Raw genomic sequence first — 24594 nt, forward strand, 5'->3', positions numbered from 1 at the left:
GGGGCTGAGGCCAACCCAAAAGGCTGGCTTGTACTGATAGTGAGCCTTCCCTACCACGAAATGGAGGTATTTCCTGTGGCTGGGGGAAATGGCTATGTGGGCGTAAGCTTCCTTGAGATCGAGGGAGCAGAGTTAGTCTCCTCTTCGGAGGAGGAGAATCAGCGTACCCAAAGAAACCATTTTGAACTTTTCTCTTGAGAGAAACTTGTTCAACGCCTTGAGGTCGAGGATGGGGTGCAAGCCGCCATTCCTTTTCGCAATTAGGAAATCGAATAGCACCCTCAGCCCTGCTGGGGAAAGGGACTGACTACCACACCTACTGAGAGAAGGGCAGAGAGTTCTGTTTGGAGTATGACCTGCTGGGCAGACAAAACCCACGATGGACATGGGGGAGAGGTCCCTGGGAGCTGTCAGAGGTTGAGACAGTACCCCTGACGGATTGTGGTAAGGACCCATCGGCCCGAGATGACATTCCCCCAGCTATGAGCAAAGCCAATGAGCCTGCCTCTCATTAGGGAATCCGGCGTCAGGGGTGTGCTCAAGTGACTCGTCCTCCCTCGCTGCCAGTTAAAAGCCCGTAGTCAGTGCTTGCTAGGGCACTGGCTGGGGCTTCGGTGCTTGCTCTTGGCAGGGGCAGCCTCTGGGGCTAGCGTGTGGTGTGCGAGCCCGGGAGGCCAGAGGATAACACTTCCTCTGCCTGTAGAAGGACTTACGGGATCCTGACCTGGAAGATTTCCTGGCCGAGGAAGGGGCATCGGAAGCACCAGTGGAAAACTGTTTAAGGGCGTCATGGTGGTCCTTCAATTGTGCTACCATATCCTGGACCTTATCCCCAAAAAGGTTGTCACCTGTGCGGGGAAGGTCAGCTAGCTTCTCCTGTACCTCTGGGCGGAGGTCAGAAGCTCTGAGCCAGGCCATCCTATGGGTGCCAATGCCCACCGCAGCTATGCGGGCCACCATTTCAAAGACATCATAGGTGGATTGCACCTCATGCTTGCAGGCCTCTAAACCCAGCAGGACAATAGCCGAGAGCATCTCTTGTTACTGCTTAGGCAGACCCTCTGTGAGGTCCTGGACTCACTTCCAGAGGTTCCAGTTGTACTGAGTCATGTATATCTGGTAGGTGTCAATCCAGGCGATAAGCATGGCACTCTGGAAGACCTTGTGGCCGAAGGCATTGAGCTCCCTATGCTCTCTCCCCAGAGGAGCAGAGACTTGAGTAAGGGAGCGCCTGGCTTTCTTGAGGGCAGACTCTACAACCACCGACTGGTGGGGGAAGTGACTTTTTTGAACCCCACAGCTTGCTGCACCAAATAGGTGGCATCCGCCTTCCTATTGATAGGAGAGATAGAGATCGGGTGCTCCCACATCCGAAGAAGGAGTTCCTTGAAGATGTCGTAATGGGAACCACCTCGATCTCCTTAGGAGCGTCGACAAACTGGAGTACTTCCAGCATCTTGCATCATGCATCCTCCTTCGTGAGCAGTTGGAAGGGGAAAGCCTCTGCCATGGCCCTGATAAACCACGTGATGGACAGATCTTCAGGGAGAGAGACAGACGCCTTTCCTCCGGCGGGGAAGGCTCTGAGAGGGGGTCATCCAAGTAATCAGAGGAAGACTCCGTGGAATCATCCCCCATGGGTCATAAGGCCATTCCTCCTCACTAGGGCCAGTACGACGCAGGCGAGGCCTGTGGGGGGTATCAGTCCTGATGGCTTCATAGGCCTTGAGAGCACCACGGGAATTGACGATTCCCCTGGAATCAAGGGGACCAGGGGCCACAGGAGGCTGGAAGGACCTGGTAAAGGTTCGGGGAACCAAGGCCTCAGGAACTCGGCACCAGTCGCATTTTCCTCCTCTGAGGTCCTGAGAATCGGGATCGCTCCAGTGGGGGGCATCAGTGGTCGTTGGGGGATCAAAGGCCCCTCAGGCACCCATTGCGTCAGTAGAGTGCCTAAAAGGATATCCAGACGCTCAAGCAGGGATGAGAGGATAGACGGCGGAGGCTCGGGCCCAGATATGGGGGCCAGTGGCACAGGCGGCTCGACACTCTGGAGAGCTCTGAGCACTGCGATCTGAACCCTGCAGCCCAGCTCCTCCTGAAAGTCCGGTGAGGCCAGGACTGAGGGAGGGGGATGAGGCGTCACCGGCTCTTCCTCGGGATCGCTGCAGTGGGGGGCATCGGTGGTCGTTGGGGGGGGGGGGGAATCAAAGGCCCCTCAGGCACCAGTTGCATCAGTAGGGTGCCTAAAAGTACATCCAGACGCTCAAGCAGGGGTGTGAGAATAGATGGCGGAGGCTTGGGCACCACAGTATAAACCAGCGATTCTCAACCAGTGTGTTGCCAACCACTGGCAGGTGTGTTGCATGCTACCCGCAGCCAGTGGGGCGAAGATCAGAGTGCTGCTGCCACCTCCGGAGACCAGGTCGGCAGGGCCTGAAGATTGGAGTGCTGCTGCTGCCGCCACCACCAAAGACCAGGCCAGGGGGGGCCAGTTTGTGTCTGTGTGGTGTGTATTTGAAATGGGGATGCTGCTTGTGTGTGTGGGTAAGTGAGAGAGCATGTGTGTGATTGAAAGCCTGTGTGTAAGTGAGAGAGCATGTGCGTGATTGAAAGCCTGTGTGTAAGTGAGAGAGCATGTCCATGATTGAAAGCCTGTGTGTAAGTGAGAGAGAACAACTGATCTATGCAAGGCTCAGGGTGATGCAAAATGCAAATGATGAAGGCAGTATATAGTTTTTAAGGAATTTTTAGGTATTTTAGTTGTAATATCTTTTTAGAGTTTATTTAATGTTGTATTTATTATGCTATTTGAACAATGATAGTATGCATCCATTGTTATTTTATTGCTGATATTGTATATGCTATGAGATTGTAAACAGATGTGAAGGCTTGGTCCGTACACCGGCATAGAAAAATTTGGAAATAAATAATGTGTGTGTGTTTGAAAGCCTGTGTGTAAGTAAGAGACAGACTGGTCAGAGAGGTGAGGTGTGTATGCGTGAGAATGACTGATCAGGGAGGTGACTGGTGTGTGAGATACACAAAAACTGGTCCCGAGGGTGTGACTGGTGTGTGTGAGAGTGAGACAGAAACTGGTTGTGGTCCCTAAGGAAGAGGACCATGAGGGCAGTTTCAGCAGCTACTGCTGCTTCTGGTATGGCCTGCCAGGGAAAAGAGTAGGAGAACTGCTGGAAAGGGTAAGTAAAGGTGGCTTTCACTGTCATTTTAATTACTGGGTATTATGTGATGTGTCTGCAGTTTTGAAATATTTTATTGATGTTTGGAGAATTGAGTTTTTAATTGTTAGATGTTCTGTTCATCAGCTCTTTTGAAACATTTATTCATATCGTTTTACACTATAAAACAATGTGGGGATCTATAAGCAGCTTGGCTTTTTCTGTTTCCCTAATTGGAGGTGTATAGGTGTTTAGGGCCTGGTTTAATATTTGTTGTATTGTCTTTTTATAGATAGTGTTCCATTTGAGTGCATGCCATAATGCAGGTGTAACTTTGTGCGGATTAATTTGTGTGCATTATTGCAGATCCTGGGACTATCAGGCCGATACAGTAAAGCGCGGCCACGGTTACCCTGTTTCTAACCCGCTTTGGACGCGTAAAGCGAACCCGCGATTCAGTATCCAGTTTTACGCGTCCTTACCGCTTGCTGAAATGGACGCGTATCCGACTCCGCCCGCCACATGTATATGTTAATGATCGATTTAGCTATTCCCTCCGATACAGTAACATGCGCCCAGATCATGGCCTTTTTAACCAGCTTATTTGCCACGTCTTTAACCTGCATATTTACCACCTACCCTGACCCTGGCGTTAGTGTGGTAATTACTGTTTATGCTCCCCATTCAGCAGCAGAGGCCGCCGGGCCACGCTCCTCTTTTGTTATTTAGGGCTTCAGATCCCAGACTGCTTGGCGGGGAGGGGTAACAGGCAAGGAGCGATGGACGGATCGCATTCCCTCCCCCAATCGGAACCAGACTTCAGGACACCAACCTCGAACTGCAAGTGTGCCGCCTGCAGCAGCTGCTTGGCTTGATCCACCGCGCACCCCGTTGCCAGCACGAACTGGTTGATCATGACTTGGTGCCGCAGCTCCTCCATATTCACCGACATGGTGAAGGAAAAGCAGAGGAGGGGGGGCGGGGGGAAGAACAGAGCAGGAATGCAGCAAATAAACGAGCAGAAGCGAACGGCGGCCACTAGCACCGGGGGCAGAGTGGGAGAAGGGGAGAAGGGGGGGCGGGGGGGTGGGGGTTGAGCACCCAGCTGGACATCCGAGGTTGCAGCGTCCGTTCATGGACCTTCCCGCTGCCTTGAGCGCCCGGCTGCATGTCCAAACCGGACGTCCGAGGTCACAGCTTAGATGTCCAGCCGGGCGCCTGAGGCAGCGGGAAGGTCCATGAACGGACGGCCATGACCTGAGCGCCCGGCTGAACCAGAGGTCGCTGGTGGATCTGAGTTGGTGGCAGGAGGGGGAGGCTCGGGACCTGGACTGTAAAAAAAAATATATATATATATATATATACACACACACACACACAATCTCGGGCTTTTTTTTTTGGAGATGCAATGCTCGTTCTGAGGGGCTGGGGAGCGGGCCAGCCTGCCGGCCCCTCGGCCTGACCATGCTGCTGTGTTGCGCCAGCCCAGCACGGTAGGAGAGTCTCTGGCGGGAGAGAGCGAGCCACAGTGCGATCGCTTCTGGCAGGGGAAGGGAAGGGGGCCGCGACGGGCAGAGGATCGCGGCTCTGAACTAACTTCGCCCTGGAATGAAGCCCCTCTGCTGAGCTTCCCGCCGGCGCCTGGATTAAGGACTCCCTCCCCCAGCCTGTCCATGGGGGTCTTCTGGAACGGGCTCCTCCGGCAACCCGGAGCCTGTCCCGCCCGACTTCGGGGACGCGTGCTGGCACAAGTCGCCACCCTGGCCTGTGCAGCCATCACTGCCCCCCATCCCGACCGAGGATCGGCCACACTGCACAAGTTTCAGCTCCCCTACCAGGTGACTCTGTGCAGGGAGAGCGGACCCAGCCAGGGGAGAGGAGGTTGGAAGCCTTAACCATGGAACTGGAGAAGGAGCTAAAGCTGCACATGAAGAAAGAGAATTTCGGTGAGTAACTAGTGTGTGGTACTTGCTTCAGTGCGGACAAACGTTCATAGACCTTCCCGCTGCCTTGAGCGCCCGGCTGGACGTCCAAGCCGCAACCTTGGACGTCCGGCTTGGACGTCCAGCCGGGCGCTCAAGGCAGCGGGGTCTGTAGGAAAGAACCATCCACTTACCTGGTGGAATGACATTTCAAATGACAGGTACCAGCGCACCCTGGATACTGTATAGGCGCTGTATACCGCTGTATACAGTAAGATGGATTCAGCACGCGTAGGCTGAATCCATCATTGACGCATTTTGGACGCCACTTGGATTTGCGTCCAATTTGAATACTGAATTGAGCGGTATGTGAACCAAAATATGCGCGCGGCAAACGAGGGTGCGCCCGGCACTGCCACACTCTTTCTTACGCGTCCTTACTGTATCGGCCCGTATGTTAGGTGCTATTTCTGTTTCCATTTCTCCAGTTTTGCACTGCATGCAGAGTAGCTTTTTTGGGTTTCCATTCCAGTTTCTGTCTCCATATTTATAATTTGTGGTCTTTCTGTACTTGGAGAAGGTCGATTTTGTATGTGTGACCAAGATGAGGTATTTAATTAGCACGTAGGCTAGAAAAATACCTTACCTTATATGTTGTGTTTTCTCAATAGGTGGTGAACTGCTGTCTTTTTATAAGTAGGGTTATTGCGCCTGGTAGTAGAGGGAGTTTATGTTGCTGTTATTGAGATAACACCAGAATATATTTTTTCTATGGTGAGTTGTACGGGGAATGTTCTAGTTCTGCTGTGTACCCATTGCTGAGGGTCGGGGGGGGGGGGGGGGGGGTTCCTGTGGATGCAAAGTGTACATTTACATTTAGCCTTGTGACAGTCATGTGCTCAGTGTGTCATGCATGTGAGATCTATCTATCAGGTAGGTCCCAATAGAAAAAAGGTTGAGAACCACTGGTCTAAACCCTGCAGGGTCCAGCTCCTCATGAAAGTCCAGTGAAGCCAGTACTAAGGGAGGGGGATGAGGTGTCACCGGCTCTCTCGGGTCTCCAAGGTGGCACGGTGCCAGACACCGATATCGGTGGAGAATGCCTGGGACTCCCGTGGACATAGTTGGATGGGGCCTCCAATGGCCAGGGCCGCTTCAGTGGCAGTACGGCTGTCACCAGTACCGCACCAGAACTGGAGCCATGCGTTGACGACTGGTGTCTATCCTTGCGGGATCTCCCATGTTGCTTGGCCCGGTCTTTTGCCAGCACCGAGGAGGCGGAGGATCCCGATGTTCGGGACATCAATGAGATCATGGAGCATCGGTCACCATCCCCACAATCCTTCGAAGAAGTGGAGAGAGGAGAGGGAGCATATCAAGGGGTACCCTGCGACCTCTCGATGTTGATGACTGACACAGGTGTGGATGGAGCAGAATTGGAAGAACCGAAAAGTTTCTCCATCTTATCAAGACATGCAAAATGGCCTTTGGGGGTCATCTGATCACACAGGCGACACCCCCGGAAGTCATGTGAGGCTCCCAGGCAGAGGATACAAACCTAATGCGGATCCATGATGGAGGCACCGATGAAAACGTGGTGTGCGGTCCATGACCGGCGGTCACAGATAGGCAAAATGTCAGGAATCGACCGCAAAGAAGCAAAAAATGGCAACTTTAACCTACCACGCCGAGGTGGAACAGACCACGAAGGGGGACCAGACGATGGAAATGGGAAAAGATGACACTTTTCAGCAAAACACCAAGAAAAGAGTGGAGCTCCACGAACCGCGAGGCAACTGCACTACGGAAAAGAAGAGACTGAATGGGGACCTCGCATGGATGCGCGGATAGTGGCTTGCTCAGTGTGCTAGTCAAAGCTTCTAGAAACTTTGACAAACGTTTTTCGTGCTGGGCTCCATCGGATGATGTCACCCACTTGTGAGGACTACCATGCTGCTTGTCTTAGGAGAATACATAATTCTACATTGCTGTTAGATGGGGGTACTTTATATGAATAACTGCACCAAGTGCATTTGCCCAAAATTGTTCACTTATCCTGCTCTTTAGCATTCTAATATAAAATTAATTTTGACTTGGTTCAAATTTTACTTAATTGGATATAGCTAATGCCTTTTCATTGGTAGCTTAAAGTGAGTTACATTCAAGCCCTAGAGGGCTTACAATCTAAATTAATACCTGAGGTAATGGAGGGGGAAACGACTTGCCCAAGATCACATCACCAACTCCAGTGCTTCAAGTACCAAATAAATAAAATCTGCAATAAGTGTAAAATTAATTTTATACAAAAATGCTAAAGTATAAAGCAAGGAAAAAGGATAAGGAAGAATGTAGCTCATGTACTCTGTCTAGCAGGTGTCACTAGAGTGAAACAAGAGGCCTCCCTCCCTTTCATGCAGTGAACAAAACAGAGCTCTGGCAAAGGAGCAACACTTGGGTTTGAAAATCAAAATTTGATCTCATGCTTAGTTGAAGTGCCACTCCTGAGCCCTTAGTCCAAATTATCATAGCTAATTCTTAGTTTATTACTGAAACTTTCTTGAACATAGACTGGAATTTTGTGACACTATTGAATATGCAGTTAGAGCATTAGGGAGGATAACTATTTGTCTAATGTCCTGAATAAAGCATAAGCATTAACAAGCAGTTAATGACCTGGTCAGCAGAAATTAGTTCAATTCCAGACTTTTTAAAAGACTGTTTGTATTCTTCTGCATTGCCAATAGCCTTTAGATGATCACAAGAAAACAAATATTGACTAGGGCAGGGGTGGCCAACTCTGGCCTTTGAGAGCCACATTTAGGCCAGTTTTTCTGAATATACACAATGAATATGCATGAAGTAGATTTGCATGCATTGCCTCCATTGTATGCAAATCTATCTCATGGACTAGGATAGGATTGGCCAACTCTGGTCCTCAAGAGCCACAAATCGGCCTGGTTTTCAGGATATCCATGATGAATATGTATGAGATAGATTTGCATTCAATGGAGGAGATGCATGCAAATCTCTCTCATGCATATTCATTGTGGAACCATTTGTGGCTCTTGAGAACCAAAGCTGGCTACCCCTGGACTAGGGTGTTAGTGTAATGGGCATATCCTGGGATTCCCACTGTCAAAAGTTCTGTAGTTTGAAAACAAAGTTGATACATTGCATTTCCACATGCAGTGATCTAAGATCACAGGCATTAGAAACGAGAGGACAAAAGGGCCCAAGGCCCCACAAAAATCTGGCCTTCCCACAGAATTACTGCAGGAGAGCCAGGGCTAGGCCTGGCAAGCAGTAGTTTGGTGGCAAGAGCAGCAGTACATCAAGCACATCCTCCACCTCTGCAGCTCAGTGTGACTGCTGCTTTGAAGCACTAGACTCTGTATTCTGTAGCACTTCCTCTGCCACCTAGTGGTTGGGCTAGGCAGTAGAGGAAGAGAAGTAGGATGAGGACATGGCCTGAGGCACCACTGCTCTCCCCTCCTGATCAGCATGAGGGAAGGACGGACAAAGCGGGGTGGGGGGAGGTGGTAGAGCTCGGGAGAGAGGGAGGGAATGGGGAAGGAGACAGAGAGACCCACATGGGGCATGGGGATGCAGAAGGGGGTGGAGTTTGGTTGGCTTGGGACCCCCACTCCCCAAAAACTAAAATGGTGTTCCATTGCTCTTCACCTAGATCAGTGGTTCCCAAAATCTGTTCAGGAAGACCCCCAGCCAGTTGAATTTTCAAGATATCCACAATGAATATGCATGAGGTAAATTTGAATGCACTGCCTCCATAGCATGCACATTTTTTCCTCATGCATATTCACTGTGGATATCCTGAAAACTTGACGGGTGGGGGGGGGGGGGGGGGGGGGGGAGTACCTCCCAGGACAGGTTTGGGAACCTCTGACCTAGATAATGTGCTGAAATACATTTACCTTTGCCAATTTCTTATGTCCTTTACTTTTAGATGTGCGATTAATGTATGTGGCTGACCTTAATGTCTACATTACACTGATATAACCACTTTTGGTGCACAGAAGATATGTCCACCAAACTTTAGCTTGGATCACATGGCTTCAAATAAACAAAGCAACAGCTTGAAGTAGTAGTTTCCCTCACGTAACTCCCCATTCATGGCAAAAACAGACAAGTCAACAATTCCAGTAACATGAATTCAAGAATGTTTCCATGGACAGTTAACAATGGGAATTTTATGCTTAGATGCTGTTAATAACTCACTTGATTATGCAGCATTAATTTTTTTATGTGAAAGAACAAAATAAGATGCTAATGTGCCTATCATCGTGGTTTGTGTTTTTATTGCTTAACATTATCTTAAACATAAAGATTGGTCACTCTTAGTATTTATTTTTAATTAAATTTATACCCACTTTTTGATCCATCATATACATTTATATAACAAATGACAGCAGAAAACGACGATGTAGCCCTTCCAGTCTGCCCAGTTTTTCTGTACCCAGCTACCAGCCCCAGAGCGTAACCACCTGCAAGATTTCACCTTATCAAGGAGTCTGTCTTCCTTTTTTGTACTCTACCAGCCTGGATTGAAGATATTTTATTTATTTATTTAAATTCTTTTAATATACCGATGCTCAAGACCATGTCTTATCGTACCGGTTTACATCAAAACCAGGGGAAAACCATAAATTATAAGAATGAAAGTTACAATGAACAGGGAGAGTAATACAGGACAATTGAAAGTAGAAGAAATTAGATTAAGATAATTTAAGATTCCCACATACTTTGCTCTAGCAACCCACTTTTGAGCTTAAATTAATGCCTATGTACTTTTCAATTTAAGCTGAATGTAGAAAGGTTACACACAGAAATTTCAATTTTTCTCCACTTTGATGCTAAGAGGTAATTTTTCAAATGGATCTAGCAGGGTAACAATTGAATTAGGTGGCAAGATCTCTGGGTGTGAAAACTGCATACCTCAAAGCAGCTAAAAATATGTACATATTTTTAGCCACATTAAAGAAAGGCATTTCTGGTTTAGGTTGGGAGTGTAAAATAAAAGTGTAATATTGTATTTTCAAATGAATGTGGTGTTCTGTCCCTATTGTTCTACACACATAGCCTGTGTAAAGTACACAGGCACTTTACCTATGTAAATGCCAAGCAAATTTTCAAAGAGAAAATAGCCATACAGTATCTGAACATTCACTGCAAATTATGCAGATACAGAAGTATATACCTTAAAGTTAGTCAGCTTACAGAAAACTGGCCCTTTATTCTTTAAATTTTAATAGGCAAGGAGACCAGATGCACACTGACTTTTTTGATTAACTTATTGTATCTTGAAAGACACCAAACTATTTGCAATTGCCTAAGAATCAGGGCATTACATTCAAGGATAAAGCAAGTTTGTTTACTGTAAATGTGTATTCCATAGATAGCAGGATGAATTAGCCATGGCATGAGGGTGATACCTGGTGACTTCTGTTACCTAGTAAAGCTTTTGCTCTACTGAGCATGTGCAGAAATTCCTGCTCTACTTGTTTTATGAGCCCTCTCATTTCATTTTAGAGCTAATTTTAGCTAGGTAGTCAACTCTCCAGGGAGGGGGGCAAGCATTTAGTATGGCTAATTCATCCTGTGTTCTAGAGAAAACACCATTTACAGTCAGCAAATTTACTTTTTTCCATCGATAAGCAGGGCTGACTTAGTCATAACATGTGGCAAGTCCCAAGCTGAGGGGTGCAGCAGAGCATTTACTGAATAAGCAATGTAGACCCCACCATGGGGAATAGACTACTGGGTAAACAGGTTACAAAAAGCTACTTGTCCAAATTTACTGTTCCTTTCAGAGAAATTATCCTGATGGTAATGGAATGCAAGTGTGTACTGATGGTAATGGAATGCAAAAGTGTGTACTGATGACTATGTTGCAGCTTTGCAGATGTCTTTAAGTGGTATAGCTCACAGATGAGTCACAGATGCAGCCATGGATCTGTAGGCCTGCTAGCCTATAGCACTGCAAAATACAGTTTGTTAGCCAGTTGGATAATGTATGTTTGGTTGTTGCTAAGTCCAGCTTGTTGGGATAGTAAGACAATCAGTTGAGAAGCTTGATGTGGCAGAGTTCTTCTCTTGTAGTAAGAACACTTATTTACAGTCTAAGGTGGTGGTTCTCAACCAGTGTGTCGCCAAACACACGCAAGTGTGTCACCACACTTCACGGTCCCCTGCTGACCTAGCTGCTCCCCCCTGCCCCAGTGAAATAGGAACTCATCCTCTCCCCAGGCTTAAAATGCTGATAGCCCGGGCGGAACATGGCAGGCGGCACCAGCATGGTCTCTTCTTCATGCACCCCACCCCCCGCGGCCCAGAAGAGGAAATGGTATGCAGCAGCTGCACATTAGGGAAGAAGAGACCATGCTAGTGCAAGCGACGCGGCCCGAAAAAGAGGCGCCGCCTGAAGAATGAGCAGCTCAGAGCAAAAAGAGGAGCAACATCAGTCCCCGCAGCAGATTGGAGTTCTTTCTTGAGACCGCGAGGGCTGGAAGTGGAGGAGGCTACTGCTGCTGCTAGTTCAGTGGGGGGAGAGTGAGCAAGCAAGCATGTGTGTTTAACATTCTGTGTGTGTATGTGTGACAGCAGGTATGAGAGAGCCTGTATGTGTAAGTGTGTGATTGAAAACCTGTTTGTATGAAAGAGTATGTGTGTGTGATTGAGAGCCTTGAGTGATTGACAGCCTGTGTGTGAGAGCGACAGCATGAATATAAGTGTATGATTGAGAACCCGTATGTGTAATTGAGAGAGATCATATGTATGTGATTAAGAGTGTGTGTATAAGTAAGAGAGAGCACATGTCTGTGTGATTGAGAGCCAGGGTAGGTAAGAGAAAGAGAACATGTATGCGATTGAAAGCCTGTGTGTAAGTGTGAAAAGACAGACAGCATGTGTGTAAATGTGTGATTAAGAGCCTATATAAATGAGTGAAAAAGCACGTGTAAATGTTCGTGATTGAGAGCCTATGTAAGTAAGAGAGAGAGCATGTGTATGTGTGTGTGACAGAGCCCGAGTGAGAGAGACAGCTGTGTGTGAAAGAGAGAAAGTTACAAGCAAACCATCCCTCCTCCTGCGAATTCAAAACAATCTTAGGGCACCTGGATATCAAACGTTCCCAGGTATACAGAGCAAAGCATTTTTTTTAATCCTTATTTTTCATTATTGGGTCTGTGTGTCTACTATTTTGAAATATTCTGTATTGACCTTGTAATCCTTTATATGTTCTATCGTTACACATGTAAAACTTTATATGTATTGTTGTTATACCTGTAAACCGTTGAAGGCCAGTACCAAACAACAGTATATAAAAATATCTAAATAAAAAAATGTTTTATTAGTATCTAGAAATTTCTGATATGAGTTTTTAATTATTGGATATTCCATTCATCAGCTGATTTGAAATAATCTGTTCTTTTTGTTAGTATGGTTTTACTGCTATTGATTTTATATTTCTTGATTTGTTTTGAGGACTGGTATGTTTCTCTTTTTCCTTTGTTGCGCTGCATAGAGTCTCCAGCTTATTGCTGTTTCCAGTTCAGTTTTGGCTTGCATGTTTCTATTTATGCTTTATGGTCTCTTTATTCTTTGTTAGGCGAGGATCTGCACTTGTGTCTGAGGTGAGGTATTCTGCTGGTGTGTAGTTTCTTTGTAGGGCTCTATAGCGGTCTGGCTTGGTCCGTTTTCCTAATAGGAGGTGCTTTGGTGTCTTAAGGCCTGGTGTAATATTTTCAGTGTTGCCTTTTCTTAGGTAAGGTGGTTACTGTTTGAGTGCAGATTATTTCAAAACAGTGGATGAATGGAATATCCAATAATTAAAAACTCATAAAAAATTTCTAGATACCAATAAAATATTTCAAAATAGCAGAAACAAAGACCCAGTAATGAAAAATAAATAATAAGCATATAAATAATTTTTTGCTCTGCATACCTGGGAACGTTTGATACCCAGGTGCCCCGAGATTGTTTTGAATTAGCAGGAGGGGGGATGGTTTGCTTGCAACTTTCTCCTCTCTCTAGCTCTCAATCACTCACATATGCACGTGCTTTTTCTCTCTCTCTTATATAGGCTCTTAATTACACATTTACACACATGCTGTATCTTTTCAGGCTTACACATACAGGCTTTCAATCACACACATTCATGCTGTCTTTTTCTCTCACACACAGACTCTCATTCACATGCTTACAAATATGCTCTCTCTCTCATTTACACACAGGCTCTCAATCACATACTCACATGCTCCCTCACCTAAACCAGCTCTCAATCACACACATACTCTCTTTCACATGTACAGGCTCTCTCACTCACACACATACAGGATCTCAAACACATGCTTGCTCATTCACTCACTCTCCCCCCTCCCCTGAACTAGCGGCAGCAGCAGCCTCCTCCACTTCTAACCCTAAAGGCAGCAGCAACCTACTTCATTTTCAGCCCTCGCAAAGGAGTCCCATCGGCCGTGGGGGTTGACATTCTTTGTTTTTCTCCGATTCACGCAGCTCATTCCTCAGGCTGCGCCTCTCTCCTTTTCTTCGGGCTGACACTGCCTGCACTTAGCATGGTCTCTTCTTCCTGTGCACGCATCTGCTGCTCACCACTTCCTCTTCCGGGCCGCGGGGGGGGGGGGGGCGGGAAGAAGAGAGCATGCCGGTGCCGCTGACGCCAGCTGTCCTGCCACATTCCGCCTGGGCTTATCAGCATTTTAAGCCTGGGCGGAGGACCTATTTTGCTCGGGAGGGGGAGCAGCTGGGTCAGCGGGGGAACGGGAAGTGTGGTGAGACACCTGTGTGTTCTTGGCGACACACCAGTTGAGAACCACTGGTCTAAGGCATAAAGGGCTCTCACACCTTCATGTGCTTGTGGCCTCGGGAAGAATATAGGTAACGTGATGGCTTGATTAATATGAAAAGCTGACACCACCTTTCGTAGAAACTGGGTGGGTGAGAATCACCAACCTATTGTGGAAGAATTATGTATAGAGCTGATAATTAACTAAAGCTTGAAGTTCGTTGACTGTTCTGGCTGATGTTACTGCTATTAGGAATATTACATTCTAAATTAGAAACTTGAGAGATGCCAACTCCAATGATTCATATGATGGCTTTATCACTTGTGCCAGAGCCATGTTTAGATCCCAGGAACAGATGGTTTTACAACTGGGAGTTTTAGTATGCCATAAGCCTTTCATGAATTTGAATACAAACTGATGAGTTGAGATAGCAAATGTTGCTTACCTGATGTAACAGGTGTTCTCACAGGACAGCAGGATGTTAGTCCTCACAAATGGGTGACATCGAGGATGGAGCCCACCACGGAAAACTTCTGTCAAAGTTTAAACAGAACTTTGACTGGCCCCTACTGGGCATGCCCAGCAAGGCACTGACCCTGCAGCCAGCAGGGGTCTCCCTTCAGTCTGATTTTCAAAGCTACAGGCAGTGCCTAGAAAGTAAAAATAAAACGAACCCAACACCGCGGGGAGGCGGGCGGGTTTCGTGAGGACTAACATCCTGCTGTCCTGTGAGAACACCTGTTACATCAGGTAAGCAACATTTGCTTTCTCACAGGACAAGCAGGATGGTTGTCCTCACAAATGGGTGAGTACCGAGCTGAGGATGTCCCGACTTGCACCAAATGTACCCAACGGTGTGGCAGCAGGCACAACAACTGAGGAAAAATTTGGGAAAGGGCATCCGCACCCTACCGGGAAGGTGGAAGGGTGTTGGTACATCAAGTTGGAAAAAGGTTACGCAAGACAGATTGGCCGAAGATGGAGTCCTGTCTTCCAGCTCTGTCCAAACAATAGTGGGCTGCAAAGGTATGGAGAGAACTCCAGGTTGCAGCTTTGCAGATGTCAGGAAGCGGCACCGAACGAAGGTGTGCCACTGACGTCGCCATGGCCCTCACAGAGTGTGCTTTAACACGGTCTTGAAAAGGAATGCCAGCTTGCTCATAGCAAAAAGAAATGCAGTCCGCCAACCAGGAAGAAAGAGCCTGCTTACCCACAGGTTGTCCCAACTTATTAGGATGGAAAGAGACGAATAATTGAGTGCTCTTCCTGTGGGAAACTGTACGGTCTAGGTAAAAAGCTAGAGCCCGTTTACAGTCTAGGGTATGCAGGGTCTGCTCTCCAGAGTTGGAGTGGGGCCTGGGAAAAAAGATAGGTAGTACGATAGATTGATTGATATGAAACTCCGAAACTACCTTAGGTAAAAATTTAGGGTGAGTGCGGAGTACCGCCCGGTCCTGCAGGAGCTTAGTGTAAGGCGGATAGGTAACTAGGGCCTGTAATTCACTAACCCTGCGAGCTGAAGTAACAGCCAAAAGGAATAACACTTTCCAAGTGAGATATTTCAAGTCACAGGAGTGCAGAGGTTCGAAAGGAGGTTTCATTAGACGACCAAGAACCAGGTTAAGGTCCCAGGATGGGGCCGGAGGACGCAAGGGTGGCTTTAGATGGAGTAAGCCCTTAAGAAAGCGTGTTACTAGGGGTTGCACTGAAATAGGATTACCCCCAATACCCTTATGGAAGGCGGCTACCGCACTGACATGAATTCTGATAGAAGAGGTTTTAAGACCTGATTCAGAGAGATGCCATAAATAGTCCAAGAATTTGGAGATTGGACAGGAAAGGGGATCAAGGGACTGAGAAGTGCACCATGATGTGTACCTTTTCCATTTGTATGAGTAAGACTTTCCTGTGGAAGGCTTTCGTGAAGCTATCAGGACTCGAGAAACGGAATCTGAAAGGTTAAATGGTTGAAGGACTAACCTTTCAACATCCATGCCGTCAGGGACAAGGCTTGGAGGTTGGGATGGAGGAGGCATCCGTCGTTTTGAGTGAGCAGATGCGGGTCCTTTCCCAGAGGAATGTGCCTGCGGATGGAGAGATCCTGGAGTATTGGAAACCATACTTGGCGTGGCCAGTAAGGTGCTATCAGGATCATGGTTCCTCCGTCCTGGCGTAGCTTCACGAGAGTCTTTGACACAAGAGGGAGTGGAGGGAATGCATAGAGCAGACCGGTTGTCCACTTGAGGGAGAATGCATCCCTCGGCCGAGAGTGCTGGCTCCGAATGAGAGAGCAGTAATCGTCCACTTTGTGGTTCTGAGGGGACGCAAAGAGGTCTATGCGGGGAGAACCCCACTTGTGAAACAGAGAGGTCGCTACCAGAGGATCGAGTGACCACTCGTGTGGGTGGAAGACACGGCTCAGCTGGTCTGCCAACACATTGTCTACTCCCGGCAGGTAAGTGGCCCTGAGGTACATGGAGTGGGAGAGGGCTTCCGCCCAGATCTGCGCAGCTTCCTGACACAGAAGGAAGGAGCCTGTGCCTCCCTGCTTGTTTATGTACCACATGGCCACTTGGTTGTCCGTCTGGATTAAGATTATCTGATGAAAGAGATGATCTTTGAAAGTGCGGAGCGCATAGCGGATTGCTCGAAGTTCCAGGAAATTTATCTGGTGTTCGGCTTCCTCTTTGGACCATAACCCTTGGGTTTGAAAGTCGTCCACATGGGCTCCCCAACCGATGTGAGAAGCGTCGGTGGTTAGGATTACTTGCGGATCCGGTGGAAGAAAAGGTAAGCCCTGAAGGAGGTTGACCTGAGTCGTCCACCAGTTTAAGGATAGGCGCAGCGCTTGTGTGACTGTGACTATGGAGGACAGAGGCTGAAAAGCTTGAATCCATTGGTGTCGTAGAGTCCATTGTGTTACTCTCATGGCTAGTCGGGTCATGGGAGTGACTTGAACCGAGGATGCCATGTGTCCTAGGAGAATGAGGAACTGGCGAGCCGTGGCAGTGTTCTGAGACTGGAGCTGGCGAGCCAGGGACATTAGGGTGTGGACCCTCTGAAGAGGAAGGTAAGCCTTTGCCTGTAAGGTGTCCAAGTCTGCTCCAATGAAGAATAAGGTTTGAGATGGGACTAAGCAAGATTTCTCGTAATTGACAAGAAACCCTAAGGAAAGGAGTGTTTGAATTGTCAATTTTAGGGAGGATTGAGCTATCTGTTGGGTGGAGGCCCTGATTAGCCAATCGTCCAGGTAGGGGTAGACGTGGACACCTTCCTTCCTTAAGAATGCTGCTACCACTACGAGACATTTGGTAAAGACTCGTGGGGCAGAAGCCAGACCGAAAGGTAGGACACGGTATTGATAATGGTCGTGGCCTACGAGAAACCGCAGATATTTGCGATGGGATTGTGTGATCGCAATGTGGGTATAAGCGTCCTTGAGGTCGAGAGAGCACAGCCAATCCCCTCTTTGTAGCAGAGGGAGCAGCGCGCCTAGGGTTACCATTTTGAACTTCTCTTTTTGAAGGTATTTGTTGAGGGCTCGAAGGTCCAAAATGGGACGTAGTCCCCCTGATTTCTTTGGTATTAGGAAGTATCTGGAATAGAATCCCTTGCCTCGTTGAGAGGGAGGAACGGGTTCTATAGCATTTGATTGCAGAAGAAGAGACACTTCCTGTTGTAATTGAGCCAAATGGGTGGATAGACTCCACGCTTGAAGAGGCGGGGAGTCTGCCGGAAGAGTTATGAAGTTGAGGTGGTAACCCTGTGCGATAATTGTTAGTACCCACTGATCTGAGGTGATCTGCAACCAAGGTTGTAGAAAATGGTACAGTCGACCTCCTACAGGAATGTCTGGAAGAGGGGTTTGGCATGTGTTCTCTACAGGGGAGTCAAAGGCCAACCGCAGGCCCAGGAGGAGGGGCTACAGTAGGCCTTTGTTTCCTAGGCTGACGCGGCTGAGGCCTAGTAGAGGATCGAGCTGGACGAGGCCTGGCCGATGGAGGGTAGTAACGACGTGGCCGAAAGAACGACTTCTTAGAGTCCTTCTTAAGTGGTTGTTTGGAGGAAACCTCAGACGGAACAGAAGAAAGTTGTTTCAACGTCTCGTGGTGATCTTTCAATTCAGCTACTATTTGCTGAATTTGTTCTCCAAACAAATTGTCCCCTAAGCAGGGTAAATCCGCTAAACGATCCTGGACCTCTGGGCGAAGGTTGGATGATTTTAACCAAGCCCAACGTCTGGCCGAGATGGCAGTAGCTGAAACCTTGTGGAGGCATCGAAGATGTCATAAGCCGTTCTGATCTCGTGCTTCCCCGCTTCAAATCCTTTATTAAGAAGGGCCTGAAGCTGTGGCTGGTATTGGTCAGGTAATGTGTCAGCAAAATCTTGCATCTGTTTAAGGATGGCTCTGTTATATTGCGTCATGTAGAGTTGATATGAGGCTATGCGAGAAATCAGCATAGCTCCATGGTACACTTTCCGTCCCACACTGTCTAGGAATTTATTGTCCTTGACCGGCGGAGTGGAGGAGTGTGGCTTGAGACGCTTGGCTTTTCTTTGTGCGGACTCCACCACAACAGAGCGATGATCCAGTTGAGGCTTTTGAAAGCCTGGTGCTGACTGGACGAGGTATGTGGAGTCAGCCTTCTTGTTAACTGGTGATACAGATGAAGGAGATTCCCAGTTTTTCTTTAAGAGATCGAGAAACACCTGGTGAATGGGGATGGAAGCGATGATTTTTGGAGCGTCTAAAAATTGAAGCAGTTCCATCATCTGGTGTCTGTCATCGGTCTCAGATTGCAGCTGAAAAGGTACAATTTCGGACATCTCCTTTACAAAATTAATAAAGGAGAGATCCTCTGGAGGAGATCTTTTTCTACTCTCTGTAGGAGAAGGCGGTGATGGTAAATCTGTGTCAGAAGATGTATCATCACCCCAGGTATCATAGGGATCACTTGGGGGTTGAAGCCCCGATGGACCTGGTTGAGGATCCGAAGGCATCGAAGGAAACCTTGGAGGAACCGGTGGTACAATCGGTACTGGGAACGGCATCGAGGGTTTCGGTGCTGCCGATGGAGTCGGTGCCGGTCTTGGAACCGATGGAGCCAAAGGATAAATCGGTGGAGATATTCGAGAAGGCACCGATGGGACCACCCCGGAAGGGGGAATCAGGAACGGTGTTTCTCCCGCCGATGAAAATCCAGTTGGAGACGATGGCGCTGTCGGTGCTACTGGAATTATCGATGGGAGGGCATGTACAAGTGCCTCCATACGTTGTAGTAGCGGTGCCAGCGCTTCCACCAAAGGTTCGGTGGTCGGTTCCTTCCTCGGTGGCGGAGTCGGTGCCGGGGTCGATGCCGGTGGCGGTGCCGGAATCGGTGCCGGAGACGGTGCCAATGGAGGTTGGAATCTTTGCATCGCTTTCTCGATGGCCTCCTGGACCAGCCGGTCCAGTTCTGCCCGGAGACCAGGGGTAACAATACCCGGCTCGACGGGAGAGGGAGGCTGAGGCAGAGCCGGAGGGACCACCGTAACCGGTGGGATCACGGCTCCCACACCCCGAGAGGGTGAGGGTTTCCTCGATGCCTGTGAACGAGACGTGGACGGTGCCAAGTCTGAACGAGGCCTCTTAGTCGGTGGCTCGGCTTGTTCAGAGGTCGATGACTGTGGATCCTCGACAGGCCGAGACTTGTGCCGTCGATGGCGATGCTTGTCCTTCCGGTCTCCTCGCTCATCCGGGGAGGGGACAGGAGTCGACGGCCGAGAAGTCATCGATGGTGGACGGTCACCGGAGGGTTGACGATGGTGGTGCAACTTCGACGGTGCCGGTTCCGATGACGTCGATGCTATCGATGGCGTTGGGGTGGGTGCATGGAAGAGGAGCCCCATCTTCTCCATCCTGGCTTTGCGACCCTTAGGTGTCATTAGGGCACATTTGGTGCAAGTCAGGACATCATGCTCACTACCCAAACACAAAACACAAACCCTATGGGGGTCTGTGATTGACATAGTCCGGGTACAATCCGGGCATCGACGGAACCCCGTCGCCATGGCTTAAGGCCAAATTTAGTCGCGGGCTCGGTAATTGCCAACAGGCCTCAAGGGCCAAATTCGACGGTAGTCGAAGAGAAAAGGCAAAAAACTTACCGGTTTCCGCGGAGGTGACAAAAATTTGTCGAAGGGAGACCCCTGAGGGGCAAATTTTCTTCGGAAAGAAAAATACCGAATTCCTGTCAGGAACGTGGTAAAAGAGCTCCTTTCACCGCGTGGCACCTGCTGCGCGGAAAAAAGAAGACTGAAGGGAGACCCCTGCTGGCTGCAGGGTCAGTGCCTTGCTGGGCATGCCCAGTAGGGGCCAGTCAAAGTTCTGTTTAAACTTTGACAGAAGTTTTCCGTGGTGGGCTCCATCCTCGATGTCACCCATTTGTGAGGACAACCATCCTGCTTGTCCTGTGAGAAAGGCCAATTTCAGGACAGTAAGCTGCTATAGCATGGATATGTACTCTCACTGATAAGGTGCTGAGAACTGAAGCAGAAAGAATGAGCAAATAATTCAATAACTAAGGATCTGCATGTCAAGGAATCCAGTGTATTGTGTTAACACCATATGGATAAGCTTTTCCATTTAAAACCGCAGGCTCTTCTAATTGATGGTTTTGTGGTCAACACTAGAATGTTCTCAACTTCCTTGAGCAAAGAATTTGGTCAATATTGAGTGTTCAACATCCAAGTTATCAAGCTGATGGAGGGGAAGGTTTAAATGAAATAAGCTTTCCTCTTCTTGACTTAACAAGGATGGACCAGAGTGGAATCAGAGGACTGCTAGGTAGCTGTACTAGATAAGCAAAGCAAACTTGCCTCGGCCATGCTGGAGCTATAAGGATCAAAAGAGCCCAGCCTTTGAGCACTTTTTGCACTGTTCTGGCTATTAGAGGAATCTGTGGAAAAGTGTTCATGAGATCTGCATTCCAATCAAGTAGAAAAGCATCCTGAGTTGATCTGAGTTTGCTTGGAAGAATAGAACAAATATTTCCAGTTTCCTGCTCTGTTCTGATATAAATAGGTCGATTTCTGTTAGACCCCATAGACTGAACAGTCTGTCGGCTGTTGACCTGTTGTAGAAACCATTTGTGTGGTTGAAAAACTCTAAGGCAATCTGCCAACATGTAGGAGATACTTAGAAGGTAGGTCACTTGCAAAACAGCTTGATGTTTGCATGCCCATTCCCATATTTTTGTTTTGTGGCAGAGTCCCAGTGCCTCCTTGTTTGTTTACACAGAACAAGGTTACTTGGTTATCGATTTGAATGAGAATTCTCTTCCCCTGAAGGAAGAGAGTAAACACTGTTAGAACATATTTGATCACTCTTAGTTCTAGGAGGCTGATTTGAAACTGTCTTTCTATGAATAACCATGTTTTTTTGAGTTTGAAAGGGCCTGTGTGGAGCATCCAACTTTTTGTGGAAGTATCAGTCACTAACGTGACTTGGTATGGAAGTAAACGGGGTGGAGATCCCTTCTGAAAGATGTAGGGATCTAGCCACCAGTCGAGATCCTTTGCCATTTGCTGTGAAACTGTCAGTCTGGTTAACAGGGATTGAGTGAGCAGATCCCACTCGGAGCAGATATCACTGCAGGAATTATATGTGAAGGCGGGTTAGTGAAACTACGCGAACCGCTGCCGTCATGTGGCCCAGTACTACTAGAATTTCTTTAAACTGTTGACTACAGATCAGTCAAAAGCCATACACAAAAGATCTGAGAATATTCTTCCTATCAGATCAGATGAAAGCTCTCTCTTGTACAGATTCTATCCATGCTTCAATGAATTTGATTTTTCAGGTGGGACTCAGAGCTGATTTCTTGAAATCGGTAGTTGTAACACTTTTTTTTATGCATTTTCCGGAATAAACAAGATTAAATCTTGATCAGAAATATTACAACAGGGTTAAAGCAAATAATGGAAATATACATCAAGAAAATAGACATTTCCTTTTTCTTAATATAAGTCCTCGTTATGGGAGCGGATCGTTCCCCAACCCAAAGTAATACATCAAAGAAAAATATCAATGGACAAACAGCAGCCATTCTTTATCTATAGTGAACTACAATGTATTAGAGCTGGGAGTTGTTGGCAACACAGGAGTTTTCCCTATAAGAAATTTAGTTAACTGTGGGGGATCGTAGAATATATATGAATTATTTTGATACTTTATCATGCACTTGCATGGAAAATTTAAAAAGAAAACACCCCCAATTTGCAGAACCTGTGGTCGCAACAGGAGAAAGGATTTTCTCCTTTTTCGAGTTTCCCTCGAGACGACAGGAAAGACTAAATTTACACTGAAGAAAAGACTGTCCTATGTCGAAAACAGAGTCTCATTAACCAATCTTTCTCCGGTTCAAGCACTAAAGTCACAATAAGTGTAGCTGGAACAGCTAACTCTGAATCCGTCTCCAACACAGTTGAAATATTCACACTTGATTCTCCAACAGGAATTAACGGCACTGCTCCCTCTCCTTGTACTTCCAATCTTCTAAACTTCAGCAAACAAAAAATCTTGGACACTGGTGGAATCACATTTTCAGGGATCTGGAGGATCTCCATTAAATACCTCCTGAACATCTCCCTAGGAGGAGTTAGGGGTACTTGAGGAAAGTTTATAAATCTTAAATTCTGTTCTTAATAGCATTTTCCAAATGTTCAATTTTCAGGGCTATATTACCCCTTTCTTTAATCAAAACTGATCGTGCTTGCTGTATACCACTTACTTGATCTCTTATAGAAGAAATTTGTTGGTCCATTTCAGTTGTGCTGGAAAAAGCCAGAACTTTTTCTTCCATCTTGATGCATTTTACTATGACTGGTGATAATTGTTGTAAAATTGAACTTCTCAGATCTATGATAGCTTCCCAGATAGTCTCAAGGGAAAACTGTAGGTCTTTGAACAGCAGGCATCAAAATAGGTAATCTCAAAGGGATGGACTCAGTAGCGTTGCCCCCAATACCTCCCAGCAATACATCTCTTCCTAATCCAGGCTGTTCTCGATGGAAATCTGAACTCTCCGCTGCTGCTGCTGCCCTGTCGCTCCCTGCTGGGCTCGGCTCACCGGCACTCTGGTCTGGCAGTGTCTCCCCCGACTTTAGGGCACCTCTAGCAGCAGCTGGATTACCCAGTGGAGTTCCCTCAACGGGGCTGAGAGGTGACAAAAAGCATGGGAGAGAGGGGAGCTCAAATTCCCCTCCCCCTCTCTCCAATGGCTGAGTCCCCGATACCGAGCTGCTGCTCGGCATCGGGGACAGCCCTCAGCTAGAGACCATTCATCAGAGCTCCTTCCAGAATCCTATGCTCATTACTAAATTGCCATCGCACAATAACTATGACGACCTCCACACTGAGGGCTGTCAAACATTTTCTTCACAAATTTCCCAGCCTGAGGAGTAGGAAGATCTGAGCTGGGAATCAAACCTGAATTCTCCACATGCCACCGAACCACTGGGCCAAATCCAATCATGATTTTTAAGTTAAAAACTGTGAATAAAAAACAGTCTTCAGGGTCTTGGTTTTTCTTCTCCTCTGTCTCTTAGTCAGGTCCTTTATTGCCAATTCAGTGACATGTCACAAGCACTCAACTAGTAACTGAGGGCAGGGCAAAAGGAAGGTGACAGATCTTGCAAACCATTTTCTCTGTTTTCACATTTTTCGAAAGTGAAACAACTTTAGTAAAAAGCAGCTGCTCTTTACCTTAGTGCCAACTTTCCTCCTACATATGGCAAATTTATTTTGCAGGAGACCCTGCAATCTTAAATTGGCTTGTAATGTTATTTTAACTCAATTTAACTTGGGAAAAAACATTGTCAGTTTAGTATGTTTTCCAGTTGCCATCTCCATAGGCTTTAATAAATATTTAAACTAAATCTGACAATTGAGAGGCCACCCTAATATCAAGCACTATAGCAAAGCTTACCTTGAAGTATGATTTAAGCTGTTGATCTTTGCTGTAGTGTTCCCCGACTGTATACTGTTTACTTCACTTGGAGCATCTTTCATAATGTCTGACTTTGGTCTAAAAAGAAAAGAGCAAAGTTTAAAGGTTGATCAATATAAAACATGCTTTTGCAACAAAATTAAGTAATAAAGACAAGCAGAGTACATCACTTATTAAACAATTATAAATAAATAAAATTATCAGAACAAAGACAGGTGACGTACCTTTATCCACAACATAAATGCTATGATAGAGAGGGATTTATTATTGTTAGAGACTTCAGACTGGGCTCTTAAACTAATGACTGATTATAAACAAACATGTTAAGACACTCATATAAAGATGTCATGAAGGTTTGCGCGTCACATCTTCCAGCACCATCAGAAGCACCCAATCTCCTACCAGGTGGTATGTCGGGCACAGTTTTCTGAAAATTTGTTTTTTTTAATTTTTATATTTACTTGTATTTTATTAACAATGTTGTCATGTTATTATGTATGAAAATATGTAATCTGCTTTGAATAACTGATAAAGCAGAATATAAATAAGAATAAATAAATAAGCAGAAAACTGGAGTCTCACCATTAAAGATTTGACTAGTAGAATGGATTATTTTGTGAGTGGAAACAGGTCCTGCTTGGCAACCACATGGAAACCAGTGAAGGGGACTAGTGGATTACT

General features: G+C 47.0%; 1 protein-coding gene across 1 annotated transcript in view; it reads right to left on the reverse strand.

Moving 5' to 3' along the window:
• The window catches only part of RYBP (RING1 and YY1 binding protein), a 221032-nt gene that overhangs the window by 13892 nt on the left and 182546 nt on the right, over positions 1-24594 (reverse strand). The window contains exon 4 of the mRNA XM_029601090.1: positions 23893-23991. Coding sequence (XP_029456950.1) covers positions 23893-23991 — 99 coding nt within the window. The remainder of the gene's footprint in view (positions 1-23892; positions 23992-24594) is intronic.

This window comes from Rhinatrema bivittatum, chromosome 4 (assembly GCF_901001135.1).
Source record: "Rhinatrema bivittatum chromosome 4, aRhiBiv1.1, whole genome shotgun sequence".
Lineage (NCBI taxonomy): Eukaryota > Metazoa > Chordata > Amphibia > Gymnophiona > Rhinatrematidae > Rhinatrema > Rhinatrema bivittatum.